The sequence below is a fragment of the Palaemon carinicauda genome, unplaced genomic scaffold, assembly GCF_036898095.1.
Source record: "Palaemon carinicauda isolate YSFRI2023 unplaced genomic scaffold, ASM3689809v2 scaffold149, whole genome shotgun sequence".
Lineage (NCBI taxonomy): Eukaryota > Metazoa > Arthropoda > Malacostraca > Decapoda > Palaemonidae > Palaemon > Palaemon carinicauda.
The window spans coordinates 242013-258712 of NW_027169025.1; the positions used below are offsets into that span (position 1 = coordinate 242013).

At 38.4% G+C, this 16700-nt stretch overlaps 1 protein-coding gene across 1 annotated transcript; it reads left to right on the top strand.

The window, feature by feature from the left end:
- The first annotated feature begins 8515 nt into the window (after positions 1-8515).
- LOC137635619 (uncharacterized) lies at positions 8516-13966 on the top strand. Its single transcript, XM_068368090.1, has 2 exons — positions 8516-8654; positions 11092-13966. Exon 2 carries the CDS (start codon positions 11092-11094, stop codon positions 12001-12003), a length of 912 nt encoding a protein of 303 aa, XP_068224191.1. The 5' UTR covers positions 8516-8654; the 3' UTR covers positions 12004-13966.
- Positions 13967-16700: the final 2734 nt, after the last annotated feature.

A 16700-nucleotide genomic window follows, 5' to 3' on the forward strand; every position in this document is an offset into this window, starting at 1 on the left:
AACAGTTCCTTGCAATTGATGTGGAGTAATCCTTGTTCCTTGTTCCACACTCCTGAGCATTCCCGTCCGTCCAAGGTCGCACCCCAGCCCGAGTCCGATGCATCCGAGAAGAGAAGAAGATGGGGGGTCTGGATGGCCAATGATAGACCCTCCTTGAGAAGAAGATTGTGCTTCCACCACCGGAGAGTGGTCTTCATCTCTTGGTTGATAGGGATAGAGACTGCTTCTAGAGTCGAGCCCTTGTCCCAATGAGCTGCAAGATGGAATTGAAGAGGGCGGAGGTGGAGTCTCCCCAGCTCGACAAACAGGGCCAGAGATGAGAGGGTCCCTGTGAGACTCATCCACTGTCTCACTGAGCAATTGCTCCTCTTCAGCATGCTCATGATGCACTGTAGGGCTTGGTTTATCCTGGGGGCCGATGGAAAAGCCCGAAAATCCCGACTCTGAATCTCCATTCCCAGATACACAATGGATTGGGAGGGAATGAGTTGAGATTTCTCTAAATTGACTAATAGACCTAGGTCTCTGATTAGATCTAAAGTCCAAGAGAGGTTCTCCAGACAACGACGACTCGTGGAGGCTCTCAACAGCCAGTCGTCTAGGTAGAGGGAGGCTCTGATGTTCGATAAGTGCAGGAATTTCGCTACATTCCTCATCAGATGAGTAAAGACCATAGGAGCTGTGCTTAGGCCAAAACACAGGGCTTGGAACTGATAGACAACCTTTCCGAAAACGAATCTCAGGAAAGGTTGGGAGTCTGGATGAATGGGAACGTGAAAGTATGCATCTTTCAAGTCCAATGAGACCATCCAGTCCTCCTGTCTGACCGCTGCTAAGACCGACTTGGTCGTCTCCATTGTGAACGTCTGCTTGGTGACATACTCGTTGAGAGAGCTGACGTCCAGCACCGGTCTCCAACCTCCTGTCTTTTTGGCCACAAGAAAGAGACGGTTGTAGAAGCCCGGGGATTGATGGTCCCGGACTATAACCACTGCCTTCTTCTGCACAAGTAGCGACACCTCCTGTTGCAATGCTAGCCTCTTGTCCTCTTCTTTGTAGTTGGGAGAGAGGTTGATGGGCGATGTGGTCAGAGGCGGTTTGAGGCAGAATGGAATCTTGTAACCGTACCTCAGCCAACTGACAGACTGTGCGTCTGCACCTCTCTTCTCCCAGGCTTGCCAGAAGATCTTGAGCCTGGCACCTACTGTTGTCTGGAGAATCTGAGAGTCAGTGTTTTCCCTTGGATGTCCTGGGTCCTTTCTTAGACTTGCCCCTGTGAGAGTCTGGACGGGAGCTTCCTCGGCTGGGGGCTCTACCACGAAAGGGCGGTATGAACCTAGTGGCCGGGGTATCAGCCACTGGAGAGCGATAAGTCTTGGGGACAGAGGTGGTAACCTTAGACTTACGAGCCGATGAAGCTACAAGATCGTGCGTGTCCTTCTGTATCAGGGCAGCCGACAAGTCCTTAACTAGCTCCTCTGGAAAGAGGAACTTAGAGAGTGGAGCAAAAAGGAGCTGAGACCGCTGGCACGGTGTAATGCTGGCTGAGAGGAAGGAACACAGTTGTTCTCTTTTCTTCAACACCCCTGATACAAATAACGACGCTAGCTCACCCGATCCATCCCTGATAGCCTTATCCATGCAGGACATAATTAACATGGCAGAGTCTTTGTCCGCAGGAGATGTTTTCTTGCTGAGGGCTCCCAGGCACCAGTCGAGAAAATTGAACATCTCGAAAGCTCTGAACAACCCTTTCAGAAGATGATCCAGGTCTGAGAAGGTCCAACAAACCTTCGAGCGTCTCATCGCAGTCCTCCTAGGCGAGTCCACCAGACTTGAGAAGTCAGCCTGGGCAGAGGCAGGAACTCCCAAGCCTGGTGCTTCCCCTGTGGCATACCAAACGCAACCTTTCGATGCGAGCTTCGTTGGAGGGAACATGAAGGAAGTCTTGCCCAGGTGTTGTTTAGACTGAAGCCAATCCCCTAAGATCCTTAAGGCCCTCTTGGAGGATCTAGCTAGGACAAGCTTAGTATAGCACGACTTAGCTTGTTGCACGCCTAGCGAAAACTCAGATGGAGGAGAGCGGGGAACAGCAGAGACGAAGTGGTCAGGGTAAAGCTCCCTGAGTAGAGCCAAGACCTTTCTAAAATCAACAGACAATGGAGAAGGCTTAGACTCCTCCACGTCTGATGAGGGATCAAGATGTGCCTCCTCATCATCCGACACTTCATCAGCAGAAGGTAGCGAAGCAAAAGGACCAGAATGCTGAACCGCAGAGTCAGAATGGGTAGGAACAACAGCAGAGGTTTCCTCAACTTGAGGGAAAACCTGAGGTTCAGACTGCATAGGTTGAACAACAGTCGGAGCAGAAGGCAGGTGCAAGGGTGAAGGAGGATGACTCCTAGCAAGAGTTGCACCCAAGGAATGCACCAGCTGAACGGAGGACGGAGGCGGAGTAGTCCGTTCCTGTTCCTGTGGTATGAGTGGAGCGTGAAGAGACCGAGGCTGTGCAGAACAAGGTAAAGATCCCGCAAGCAGAGATGTCTGAGGAGCAGGATCAGGGTGCACGGGTAGAGCTCGGTGCAGCAACTGAGGAGACTGACTCACAGGTGGAAGAGGTTGTTGTACTTCCACCGAGAGTTGCACCGCCGGTGGAGCAGCCAGGGGAGGAGGAGGAAGAGTGGAGTAATCCTCCTGATCCCAAACCGAAGGTTGCCTTAAAGAAGGCTGATGCTGAACAACACTGGGAACAGTGAACACAGAAAGTGGTTCAACCTCGTATGCCTGGCAGATGGAGCTGCGACTGGGTGCAGCGAGTGCAGGAGGTTGGTGCACCACCGGTGCAGGTGGGTGCAGCACAGGCTGAACGGGTGCAGAAGGTTGGTGCACCACCGGTGCAGGAGGGTGCAGCACAGGCTGAACGGGTGCAGGAGGTTGGTGCACCACCGGTACAGGCGGGTGCAGCACAGGCTGAACGGGTGCAGGAGGTAGGTGCACCACCGGTGCAGGCGGGTGCAGCACAGGCTGAACGGGTGCAGGAGGTTGGTGCACCACAGGTGCAGGAGGAGCAACACTCTCAGCACGACACTCACGCATCAGGTCCGACAGCTGAGCTTGCATGGACTGAAGCATAGACCACTTGGGATCAGCAGAGACAGTGGCAGACTGAGGTAAAGCCATAACAGTGGTTGCACCACCGGTGCAGCTCTGTTGTACCTTACTCCTCTTGGGCGGAGTACAGTCGCTAGATGAATGAGGCGAGTCAGAGCTGAGCCAACTACTGCAACCTGGCTGAGCACTCGATGGCTGGACTCTGCGTTTAAGCGGTCTAGAGACCTGAGACCAACGTTTCTTCCCCGAGAGAAGATCAGCGGACGAGCGGAAGACGGGCTCAATCGTCTGCAAGTGGGAGTGACGGTCTGTGGAAGACACGCCCGCAACCACTGAGGATAATTCTGTGCGCCTAACAAGGCCTGCCGAACCCTTATGCCCTTCGACATTGCTTCTCCCCTGGGCTTGGGAGCTTGCAAGAGGTCCCGGACTGGGAGAACGACTGGCTCGCACAGAAAAATCCCCACGCACCACACTGGCACTAACACTAGTACAAGGCACTGCACCGACACTAGCACTCGTCACAGCACTGGCACTAACTTCACCCACTGCACTCTTGGCCTTCAACTCTTTCACTTCGGCCATCAGAGACTTATGGTCACTTACCACTGACTCTACCTTATCGCCTAAAGCCTGAATAGCGCGTAAAACCACTGACATATCAGGCGGAGGGCACACAGTAGGATCGGGGGTAGCCACTACAGGGGTAGGATCAGGTTGGGGATCATGAGATGAGGAAAATAAAGAAGAGTGAGACGAACTCCTCCTAGCTCTAATTCTCTCTAACTTAGAAGAATACTTCAAAAGTCGGACAAAATCCAATTCCGAAAGTCCGGCGCATTCCTCACATCGATTTTCTAACTGACAGGGTCTGTCCCTACAGTCAGAACAAGCGGTGTGAGGATCTACCGAGACCTTCGGAATACGTCTATTGCAAGACCTACATCGTCTATGGGAGGGGGCTTGCGAAATGTCAGACATTTTGTTTTCAAGAGAAGTCAAAGGGAGATCCAAAAAACAAGCAAAAAATCGTTAACCGTTAAACTGAATTAAATAAAAGCTATCTAGCTAATATCAGAAGGTTTCTAGTAATGCGACAGCCGTAAATCAAAGAGAATACATCACCAAATAAGCGAGAATAAACTCGAAGACCATAAGCGTATCCCAGAACGTCTAGCCGGAGGCACGACAGAGGAATAATTGAGGAGGTGTAAACAACAAATGATTGAGTACCTGGCCACAGGTGGCGCTGGTGAGTACACCCCCTTCTAGTATTGTGATAGCTGGCGTATCCCTCCATAGAATTCTGTCGGGCAACGGAGTTGACAGCTACATGATTATCGGGTAAGTTTAATATTGAAAATTATGAGTACGAAAAATATATGGTTCATATATTTGGATAGAAATTAAAATATATTGACCCATACAACAAATACTTTGGTTTTATTATAGATAGGAACAGGGAAAGTTGTCCTCCGAAATAACAGCTTTTTCCTACGGATGAAGGTCAAATTTGATTAAATCACTTTATATACTACAGGAAAACATGTATTTCTGTTCGCAATGTTTCCCCGTCCGTAAATATAACTTTACCTATACTTTACCCTAGTTGAATATTATAATTGAAATAATAAGCTTTACTGTAGGGTAAGCAAAATTAAGCTTACTCGTAATTCACGATTTCCATAAACGCATTTACGAATACTTATATAAAGTATGCTTCATCTATCCAAGCCAGTACTTATACATGACTATCTATTTAAAACTGACAAGAAACAGTAAGGTATTAAATATATCATTGTATAGACCACCAGGGAGTAATATGAAGAAATTCATAGAAGAATTTAGTGTTCTTGCGGGTGTGGTGGACGATATTAAAAATACATTAATTGGTGGAGACTTTAATTGTTGGGTAGATGATGAAGGCTAAAGAACTCAAGGACGTACTGGTACGTTTCACAAAACTCTTCCCTTTACCCCCATCGATGTACTGGTACGTCCTTGCAAAAAACTGCTATTTACATTTTTTTTGCATATTTTTGATAACTTTATGAGAAACTTCAGACATTTTCCAAAAGAATGAGACCAACCTGACCTCTGATTGACGAAAATTAAGGCTGTTAGAGCAATTCGAAAAATATATATTGCAAAATGTGCTTGGGGGAAAAAAAAAAAAAAAAAAAAATGCCTGGAGGTTAAGGGTTGGAAACTTCCAAATAGCCTGGGGGTAAAAGGGTTAATAAACAATGTTCTGGTATCAACGTCAGTAGGTGGTCATACAATCGATGTTAGTATTGTGCCTGTTGTGAAAAATTTGGGTGTACTGATAGATTGCAATTTGTCAATGAGGGATCAAACAGTGAAAGTGTGTAACTATCACCTGAGAAAGATAGCATTTATTAGAAAATATTTAACAGAGGGCAGTACAAAAATTTTAGTGATGAGTCACTTAATATTAAGGCTTGATCATTGCAATTCTCTGTACTATAAATTGCCCAATACACTACTAAGAAAGCTTCAAAATGTGCAAATCCGGGAGGCTAGACTGATAAAAGGCATTAAATTTCGGGAGAGAATAACTCCTGCGCTGATCGATCTACATTGGTTACCTGTTAAGGCTAGAATTGAATTTAAGATTTGTTTGTTGACTCACAAGGCACTTACAAGTGATAAGCCTAAATATCTTCGTGATTGCTTGGTCCCCTACCCTCAAGCTACTAGCGCTGCTGTAAGAGTTAGACATGCTGATGACCCATGTAGACTATTCGAAATTAATGTGATACACTACAATAATACCGAAATTATTTTCACACATCAAGGCCCGCCTGAACAGACTATTAGTGTCTGATGGAGGGCTAGAAATAAACCCCTAAAAGTAAAAGTAAGCTTCATTTACCCCAGCCGAGTGGCAGCCATTGTCTGTCACTCCCTGGTCCCAGCATTTGACGGCTGATACATTAAAGCAAGACGGTATTCGATAAATGTGAAATTATAGTTTTAAAACATTCCTAGCAATAACTAGCATTGGCTAATGGCCTTTTAATGTTAATATTTAGCATTTAAATGTACATTTATAGAAAATTTCTCACCATCTGTGTCCATAATGACAGCTCAGGCCACAATGTTTACAATTGTGAGGTGCGCAACTCAGTGTTGCCAGGTGGGTTAGTGTAAAATTCCCTAAAACTCTTGATAAAAATCCCCATTTCCAGAAATATATTTTCTTTTAATACAGAAATTACTCGTTATACTTGATGAAATTGTAAATAAACTAATTGCAACAATATAAAGGCTTAATCATCTGTTTCTTGTTCATAGATACATGTACAGAATATCGTCACCAGTCATCCAAAATCCCCAAACCTAAGGATAAATTCCCAAATGTAGGGATAAGTCTCCAAATCTAGGGTATAAATCTCCATATCTGGCAACCCTGGCGCAACTGCGCATGCTCACTGTGACGTCCCCAAACAGCTGAAAATTTTCTTCTTTTTCTTCTAGATGCAAATCTGGTTTGTGCAAAAGCAAAGTCTTTTATCAAATAAAATACAGATGTATTTTATATATTTCCTGTGAGTTTTCTTAAGCGTGATTTAAGAAATATTAGATTATAGAAATGAACTTGGCCTATTTCAAACTCAAAGAAAGACAATTTTAAACGGTTATTATTTCGAAATTTTCCAATTTTATCCATCAAAATCTATATTTGAATTACTATTGATGTTTGTGAGTATTTAATAGATATATAAACAGACAAATGACAGGTATTTCAAAGCTGGTAGTATATCGACCAAACTTTTAAAATACGGTAATACATAGGAAAATGGATTATTTCACCTTACTTTCATTAATTAAATAGTGCAGAGACATATATATTTTAATTCTATACGAATAGATACGTTCTTAATGTATAAATCAAATAGATATCAGTTAAAATACAAATACGAGGAACTTCATTTACAAAGATGGGATTTAATTTGAGGCTAATAAGGTACATCAAAATATCGTCCGAATCTTATCTAAATTGATAGCCTGAAATATCAGTTATGAATGATTGAACAGTAGTAATGAAGGGTTATCTATGTAACAGCTTTCCATGGAGCTGGACAGATAATCAAAAGCATTCTAGTTATAGTAGGCCTACTACTACGGGCTCCCATAGATTTATATAAAATTAAAAAGGAAGAAATTAAAAGAAAAATTATAAGATTTCTGTTCCCCGTTATATTTAAACAATGACAATATAAAATCAATTAGTAAATTGGAATTTAATTTATATATATTTTTATCATTTTATTGCATTTGATGTTATTATGACGAGCATAAAGATTAGCAATTGCAATACAAACAAAATATGCATTTTTACGCTATTTTCCTATTCATTGATAACATCTGACACTTTTTGCATCTTTAAGTGCAATAATAACACAGAGAAATTAAACATATAAATGAAAAAACAACGAGATATTAAAAACGAATGTGCAATAAATATCTAGTTAAGAATACCCCGTATAGTAAAAGAAAACGGATATTCTAGTCATTGTGGGAAGTCATAGAAAACTGTAGGAATATTTGTATGGGAAACTAAAATAAATAGATTACACTAAAATTTTGAAGAAATGGTAACTAAATATATACCCAGGACAGAGAAAGCATTGAATAAGGAGCCTTACGCGATTGTAAAAATATGAAAATAAAAATTTCAGCAATAAAACAACCTAGTTTCATTAAAAAAAGTTATTTCAAACATGAATTATATACGTTCTCCTAGACACCAAAAATATAACAATCTGAATTTCTACAATTCCAACAAGAGATTGTGAGCTGAGCTCCTACTAATGTAATACTCTAAAAAAAAGCTAAAATAGTTTAATATGAAAACTCACTAATACTCAATTAGGCAATCGCTAATTATCCATGCTATTTTTCCCTGTTGGAGCCCTTGGGATTATAGCATCTTGCTTATCCAATTAGGGTTGTAGCTTAGCTAATAATAATAATAATAATAATAATAATAATAATAATAATAATAATAATAATAATAATAATAATAATAATAATAATAATAATAATAATAGATACAGGCTAGGTCATCAATATTAGCCTACTTCTCATTTCGTCTAAATTCGTCAGTGTTTCGACAGTTTATTATAACCTGAGAGAGAGAGAGAGAGAGAGAGAGAGAGAGAGAGAGAGAGAGAGAGAGAGAGAGAGAGAGAGAGAGAGAGAGAGAGAGAGAGAGAGAGAGAGAGAATTCCTAAACAACTGTTATCATGAATTCCGAAACTATCATTAACAGTCGTCGTAGACTATACTCTAGCAATTATAACAAGGGAAATGTTACTTTTCTCTAAGTGAAATGAAACTTTTTTTTTTTTTTAGGGAATAAACAGAGGTGATGCCGTAAGAGCCCCAAATTATATTGTCAAAGTTATTCTTCCACGTTCAGAGTACATACCTTGGCTTTTCATTTCAATATTTGAAGGAGTTTCATCTTGTGTTGTGTGTTTTTTTCGAGTGCTTTTCTCGTCTTCGTCAAGAAAGTGAGTTGGTGTACCCTTTTAAAACAGGGTTGTTTGTGTATTTGCCTGATATTCTTAAAATAGTTCTATCTGTGTTAATTAATCATTGATAGGTTTTGTTGACATTTAAACCAAAAGTGTGGCATTTAAACCAAAAGTGCGTGGCCTTTAGACCAAGTGCGTGGCCTTTAGACCAAGTGCGTGGCCTTTAGACCAAGTGCGTGGCCTTTAGACCAAGTGCGTGGCCTTTAGACCAAGTGCGTGGCCTTTAGACCAAGTGCGTGGCCTTTAGACCAAGTGCGTGGCCTTTAGACCAAGTGCGTGGCCTTTAGACCAGACCAAGTGCGTGGCCTTTAGACCAGACCAAGTGCGTGGCCTTTAGACCAGACCAAGTGCGTGGCCTTTAGACCAGCCCAAGTGCGTGGCCTTTAGACCAGCCCAAGTGCGTGGCCTTTAGACCAGCCCAAGTGCGTGGCCTTTAGACCAGCCCAAGTGCGTGGCCTTTAGACCAGCCCAAGTGCGTGGCCTTTAGACCAGCCCAAGTGCGTGGCCTTTAGACCAGCCCAAGTGCGTGGCCTTTAGACCAGCCCAAGTGTGAGACATTTAAACCAGTCCAAGTGTGAGACATTTAAACCAAGTGCGTGGCATTTAGACAAAGTGTCTGTGTGTGAGAGAGTGAGAGACTTTGTTAAATCACAGTAACAAACTAAAATTGTCTTCTATTCAGTCTGCTCTTTGATGAGCTTGGTTTGAAAATCTGTCCTTCACGCTAACATAATTGAGATCAACATTGCTAGTCGCAGTGAGGGTTATTTTAGCTCGTTTGCACCGTAAAGGACATTACAACTTAAAGCTTCTTACATTTCTTTTTTTTTACATTTTTGAAGTTATTCGCTGTTGTATTTACTCTTATGATTCTATAACTACCTAAGAATGTACACACCAAACTTATCTTGTATGCCCTGTAGGGCATAGAATTTGTTTAATAGAACCAGGAAAACAGCAATTAAAAGTAAAATTAAACTATACTCGTACATGTTTAACCTCTAGTTTAGCTTCCACTACGATGTAGTTGCTAGTTCAATGACCAATTCGAATGTACACACCAAACTTGTATGCCCTGTGGGTCACAGAATTTCTGTTTAATAGAACCAGGAAAATAGCAATTAAAGTAAAATTAAACTATACCCGTACATGTTTAACCTCTAGTATAGCTTCCACGACGATGTAGTTGATAGTTCAATGACCACTTCCCCTACTAGAAGTATGTAGGCCTATGCGAGGATTCAACAAATGTATTTTATTGGTGAACTATTGTGCTTAACATTTTGCGAATGGCTTTTCCATTTATTCATTATATGATAGCATTAATGTTAGATGATTTCTCTGACTTGCTTGTCTTACTATATTCCATCTATTTTAAAGGATATTCTAAGTTTATACTAAAATATGGAGTGAGAGATGTTCTGTAGTTGCTTGTGAAAAATAGCCAGTCCTTTAATACCTCCAGGAAAGACCATATCTTAATCAATCATTACTTTCTTTATTTTCCAACATACCCTTTCGTCTTAACCATTACTTTCCAACAAACCCTATTGTCTTATTCAATCATTACTTACTTAATTTCCAAAAATACCCTATTGTCTTAATAAATCATTACTTTCTTTATTTCCAAACATACCCTATTGTCTTAATCAATCATTAATTATTTTATTTTACATCATACCCTTTCATCTTAAATTTTCCAACATACTCTATCGTCTTAATCAATCATTACTTTCTTTGTTTTCCAACATACCCTATTGTCTTAATCAATCATTACTTTCTTTATTATCCAACATACCCTGTTGTCTTAATCAATCATTATTTTCTTTATTATCCAACATACCCTGTTGTCTTAATCAATCATTACTTTCTTTATTATCCAACATACCCTATTGACTTAATCAATCATTAATTATTTTATTTTCCATCACACCCTTTCATCTTAAATTTTCCAACATACTCTATCGTCTTAATCAATCATTACTTTCTTTATTTTCCAAACATACCCTATTGTCTTAATCAATCATTACTTTCTTTATTTCCAAACATACCCTATTGTCTTAATCAACCATTACTTTCTTTATTATTCAACATACCCTATCGTCTTAACCAACCATTACTTTCTTTATTATCCAACATACCATATTGTCTTAATCAATCATTAATTATTTTATTTTCCAACATACCCTTTCATCTTAAATTTTCCAACATACTCTATCGTCTTAACCAACCATTACTTTCTTTATTTTCTAACATACCCTATTGTCTTAATCAATCATTACTTTCTTAATTATCCAACATACCCTTTCATCTTAATTTTCCAACATACTCTATCGTCTTAATCAATCATTACTTTCTTTATTTTCCAACATACCCTATTGACTTAACCAATCATTTTTTATTTTTCCAACAGATGTCTCAGGACAACATACTGTTTGACAACTTGACCAACCCATCTTTCGGCACTTGCCTGCAAGCGATGCGTCTCTCGCTGGTAGAATTCTCCAAGATCCACACCGTGGACATATTCGACAACCAAGTGGCAAATGCTTACGAAACCTACCTGCCAATGACCCTAGAATGGGGTGACAATCACAAGATCAGCGTCAACGACCTCTTCGCCACTGATTTCACTGAGTTTCACGGTGACTTCGACCCCGCCACGAATCTCCACAAGCCGAAGGTGTTCGTCATCTTCGGAGCTCAAGGTTCGGGTAAGACATCTTTAGTTAACTATCTGAATTATCAGTGGATATTCCACGAAGCCGAAGATGTTCTCAATATAAAGGATTTCCATGCAGCGATCGTTTTCGAAGTAGATAAGGTGAAAACGAAAGAAGATATCCCAAATCTAGAGTCTATCCTCAACTTCGAATACTTCCCAAAGGGGACTGATGACCAGGCAGTCTTGAATGGGCTGGTATCCTCCAAGATCCTTTGGCTAGTGGACGGCTTCGATGGGGCTACCGACGAAGCTAAAGAGGTCGTTAAAGAAATGGTATTGAAGTTCCCCCTGTCGCAAGTCCTCATCACCAGTCGTTGGACGGGCATAGAAGAGATGAACGAATTCATCGGGGACTTGCGCAAGTCGCAGTACGTTCGGAGTGTTACGATGAGACTGTCGCCGCTCACTGGCCTTAATTGGAAGCTAATGGTGCCGAAAATCGTTGCAGCTAACACAAGGAAGTCTGAGCTCATCGAAGAGATCAGTTCGCAGTTCATATCCAAGATTGAGAAGAGCATTCCGGCGAGCACGCAGATTTTCCCTTTCGATCTTGCCTTGTCTATAAAGTTCTGGCTGCAAGAAAAATATGATATTAGTTAAAAAAAAAAGTCAAAGAAAACCTCTCATATGGCACTAGATGTTGTAGGGATTTTAATGAAATATGATACAAAATACTAAATACTATATTTCACTTTGGCAGTATCGTAAAATATGACATTTTGTGAAGAGATTTTAATTTGGCATTATCAGTTTCATGCTGTCAAAAACTTGCTAATATCACCACATTTTGTAATATATTTTTTTTAGCCCTAATTACTTGCCAATATGCGTTTTGTTTGCTTTTCTCTCATTTTATATTTGAGTTTAAGATTGTATATACCATAATTTATTTATATTTATCGATTTTTCTAACTAACTTTTGTACGTAGTTGACTGACCGATTTCTTACGGTTTTATGAGGAAATAATCTAATACTTTTAAATTTCACAACCAAAGAGTTTTTAAAACCTTGGTTTTTAAATAACATAACCTTAAATCGTAAACTGAGATTTTAATTTTTAAACTCCATTTTAGGTAAAAAAAAATTTAGCCAATAGGATTTTGACTGATTTTGTTTGAAGAAAAGAACTTGAAGTATCTCACTGATATAGTTTTTATCACTTTTAAAGAAAATAATAACTTTGTCTTCATTAGATATATCCAATTTTAAAGGTTTTTGGATTTTGTTTGAAGGAAAGAACCTTTAATATCTCGCTGATCTAGTTATCCCATCTAAAAAAAAAAAAAAAAAAAAAAAAAAAAAAAAAAAAAAAATACCCAACCTTACAAGTCTTCATGAGACATATCCAATTTTTCAAGATTTTACATTTGTATAGTTTAAAATAATGTTTTGACTTATTCTGAAGACAATTTTTTTTCTTCTTAGAAATTAATAATGTATAATTCAAAATAATGTTTTGACTTATTCTGAAGACCATTTTTTCTTAAAAATTTATAAAATGTATAATTTGGAATAATGTTTTGACTTATTCTGAAGACAATTTTTTTTCTTAAATTAATAAAATGTATAATTCAAAATAATGTTTTGACTTATTCTGAAGACTGTTTTCTTAAAAATTTATAAAATGTACAATTTAAAATAATGTTTTGACTTATTCTGAAGACTGTTTTCTTAAAAATTTATAAAATTTATAATTTGGAATAATGTTTTGACTTATTCTGAAGACCATTTTTTCTTAACAATTTCTAAAATGTATAATTTGGAATAATGTTTTGACTTATTCTGAAGACTAATTATTTTTCTTAAAAATCTATAAAATGTATAATTTGTAATAATGTTTTGACTTATTCTGAAGACAATTTTCTTAAAAATTTATAAAATTTATAATTTGGAATAATGTTTTGACTTATTCTGGAGACTTTTTATTTTCTTAAAAATTTATAAAATGTATAATTTGGAATAATATTTTGACTTATTCTGAAGACAATTTTCTTAGAAATTTATAAAATTTATAATTCAAAATAATGTTTTGACTTATTCTGAAGACAATTTTTTTTCTTAAAAATTTATAAAATTTGTAATTTGGAATAATGTTTTGACTTATTCTGAAGACAATTTTCTTAAAAATTTATAAAATTTATAATCTAAAATAATGTTTTGACTTATTCTGAAGACTTTTTTTTTCTTAAAAATTTATAAAATGTATAATTTGAAATAATGTTTTGACTTATTCTGAAGACTTTTTTTTTTCTTAAAAATTTATAAAATGTATAATTCAAAATAATGTTTTGACTTATTCTGAAGACAATTTTTTTTTTCTTAAAAATTTATAAAATTCATAATTTAAAATAATGTTTTGACTTATTCTGAAGACAATTTTTTTTCTTAAAAATTTATATCCTAGTCCTGGCAGATTATCAAAACATGAGCTTATGTCACACACAGTAGGCCTATATGGCAATCTTAAACTAATCTTAGTTTGTTATATGACAAACAATGAACTATTTGTATTTATTTTATGTATAAAATGAATTTTCAAATAAAGTTACTTAGATTGTTTTATCTAATGGTTTTAATGCATGGCAACTTAGATCCTAAAGAGCAATGGTTATATGTTGAATAGTCCAACTGTACAGTCACTCATATAAGTTAGGTGGATGTCAAGCTCTGAGACAGATTTCCAATTCACCCCTTTCTGGACGACAGGTTCCCGGAGCTCAAAACCAGTCAAGTATTCAACTTAAGGGTCTTGCGCTCCCAGACACAATAATAATATTATTATTATTATTATTATTATTATTATTATTATTATTATTATTACTAGTTAAGCTACAACCCTTTAATGATAAAAAATACTTGTTAGCCTAAGGCAAAAAGTATATTGAAAATGTGAATAATGATTATATTTGTAAGCATGTAAAATGCATAACATTTAGAGGCTTCCTCGCCATAGTAAATCTCTATGCTGCTGAAAAGCTGAAGAAACAAACAACTCAACAACAACATAGGAGTCTCCAATACATTCATATCTTGAAAGCTGAATCATGGGTGAGCCTCCTGTGCAATAAAGCCTCCACGGGGTTGATTGTTTTATTCACCTACACAGGGAGATCATCTGTAACACGTCAAATACCTTAGAAGTTCTTGCATCGTCGTCTCTTCCTACGCCTATTGACGCAAAGGGCCTCGGTTAGATTTCACCAGTCTTCTCTATCTTGACCTTTTAAATCAATACTTCACCATTCATCATCTCCTACATCACGTTTCATCGTCCACAGCCCTGTTGGCCTGGGTCTTCCAACTCTTCTAGTGCCTTGTGGAGCCCAGTTGTAAGAGCCTCCTTTAGATTCCTCGTCTTCTCTATCTTGACCTTTTAAATCGATACTTCCCCATTCATCATCTCCTACTTAAGGCTTCATATTCCTCAGCCATGTAGGCTTGGGTCTCCCAACTCTTCTAGTGCCTCGTGGAGCCCAGTTGAAAGTTTGGTGAACTAATCTCTCTTGGGGAGTACGAAGAGCATACCTAAACCTTCTCCATCTACCTCTTTATGAAATAACTTCACGCTTAATAGTCCTCAGCCATGTAGGCCTTGGTCTTCCAACTCTTCTAGTGCCTTGTGGAGCCCAGTTGAAAGTTTGGTGAACTAATCTCCCTTTACGTTTTAAATCCTCTGTCCAACCTATTTATGTTCTATTTCACAAGCATGATCGTCATTTGTTTTTTTCTACACGATAAAACTACCATTAAATGTCTCACTTACGCCAAAGCGTATACCACATCCAGGTTAGCTATCAACTCCTCTTCACATTTCAATCTCATCGTCCCATTTCCTATAATGAATCGTATCTAGGAGGAAATGACACATTCGCTCTCCCGGGAATTCGAATTTCCCTATTCCCGGTTCGTCTTAGGGAAGCGGCCTCATCATTCCATACCTTAAGGGTGAAAATCTCATTGCAGCGAATGAGATTATGGGGTCTATCGAAGCGGGATACAACTCTCGCCTCGGCTTCCTTGATCTTTAGTGGGATAACATTCTTCCTCATGAGAAGGACGTCCTGAGGCAGTATTTCGAAAGGATGGTGATAGTATTTGTTAGGTAATGGGTAATACCTGGGCGGTTGCACGTAAAGGATCGTGCGCGTGAACAACAACAACAACAACAGCAACACCGGCGTCAATGACCTTAGATGTCAGGATGCCTGAAAACTTTAAATCATTCATTCATTCACAACAGCAACAACCACAACAACAACAGCAACAACAGCAACAACAGCAACAACCACAACAACAACAACAACAACAACAACAACAACAACAACAACAACAATAATAATGATAATGATGATGATAATGATAATGATGATGATGATGATGATGCTGAGGATGATAATAATAATAATCTCCTCTGTATAACAACAACACAACAACGATAATGATAATGATAATGATAATAATGATAATAATGATAACGATAATGATAATGATAATGATGATGATGATGACGTACATAAGGAATGAAAAAAACTGTATATTTAAGGAAAATAATATATAAAAGAAAAAACATCATAGAATTCTTATAGAATATTTAAAATGATATACTCTATCGAAAGATTGGTTTAGTAACACCACACAAATGACTTAAAAAAATCCGGAAAATATGATTTTATTATCATTATTATTATTAAACGCTAAGCTACAACCCTAGTTGGAAAAGCAGGATGCTATAAGCCCAGGGGCTCCAATAGGGAAAATAGGCCAGTGAGGAAAGGAAATAAAGAAAGTAAAATATTTTAAGTATAGTAACAACATTAAAGTAAATATTTCCAATAAAAACTATAAAAACTTTAACAAAACAAGAGGAAGAGAAACTAGATAGAAGTGTGCCCGAGTGTACCCTCAAGCAAGAGAACTCTAACCCAAGACAGTGGAAGGCCATGGTATAGAGGTTATGGCACTACCCAAGACTAGAGAACAATGGTTTGATTTTGGAGTGTCCTTAGAACTGCAGATATGATCAGAAGACTACATTGTACTACAGGAATAAGCAGAGGGGTACTCAGTAGAGCGCAGACCTCCACTGCGTCAGCTTATTTCTCGACCTTTTTCTTGACCTTGACCTTTGATTTTAACATGTACTAATTGGCGTGGATTTTCATACACTCAAATATGAACCAAGTTTGAAGTCTCTGTGACAACTGTCCAAACTTATGCCTGATTACTTGAAATGGACATTTTGCTTGACCTTTGACCTTTGAGCTTTGACCTTAAGCTTTGACCTTGACATTTGACC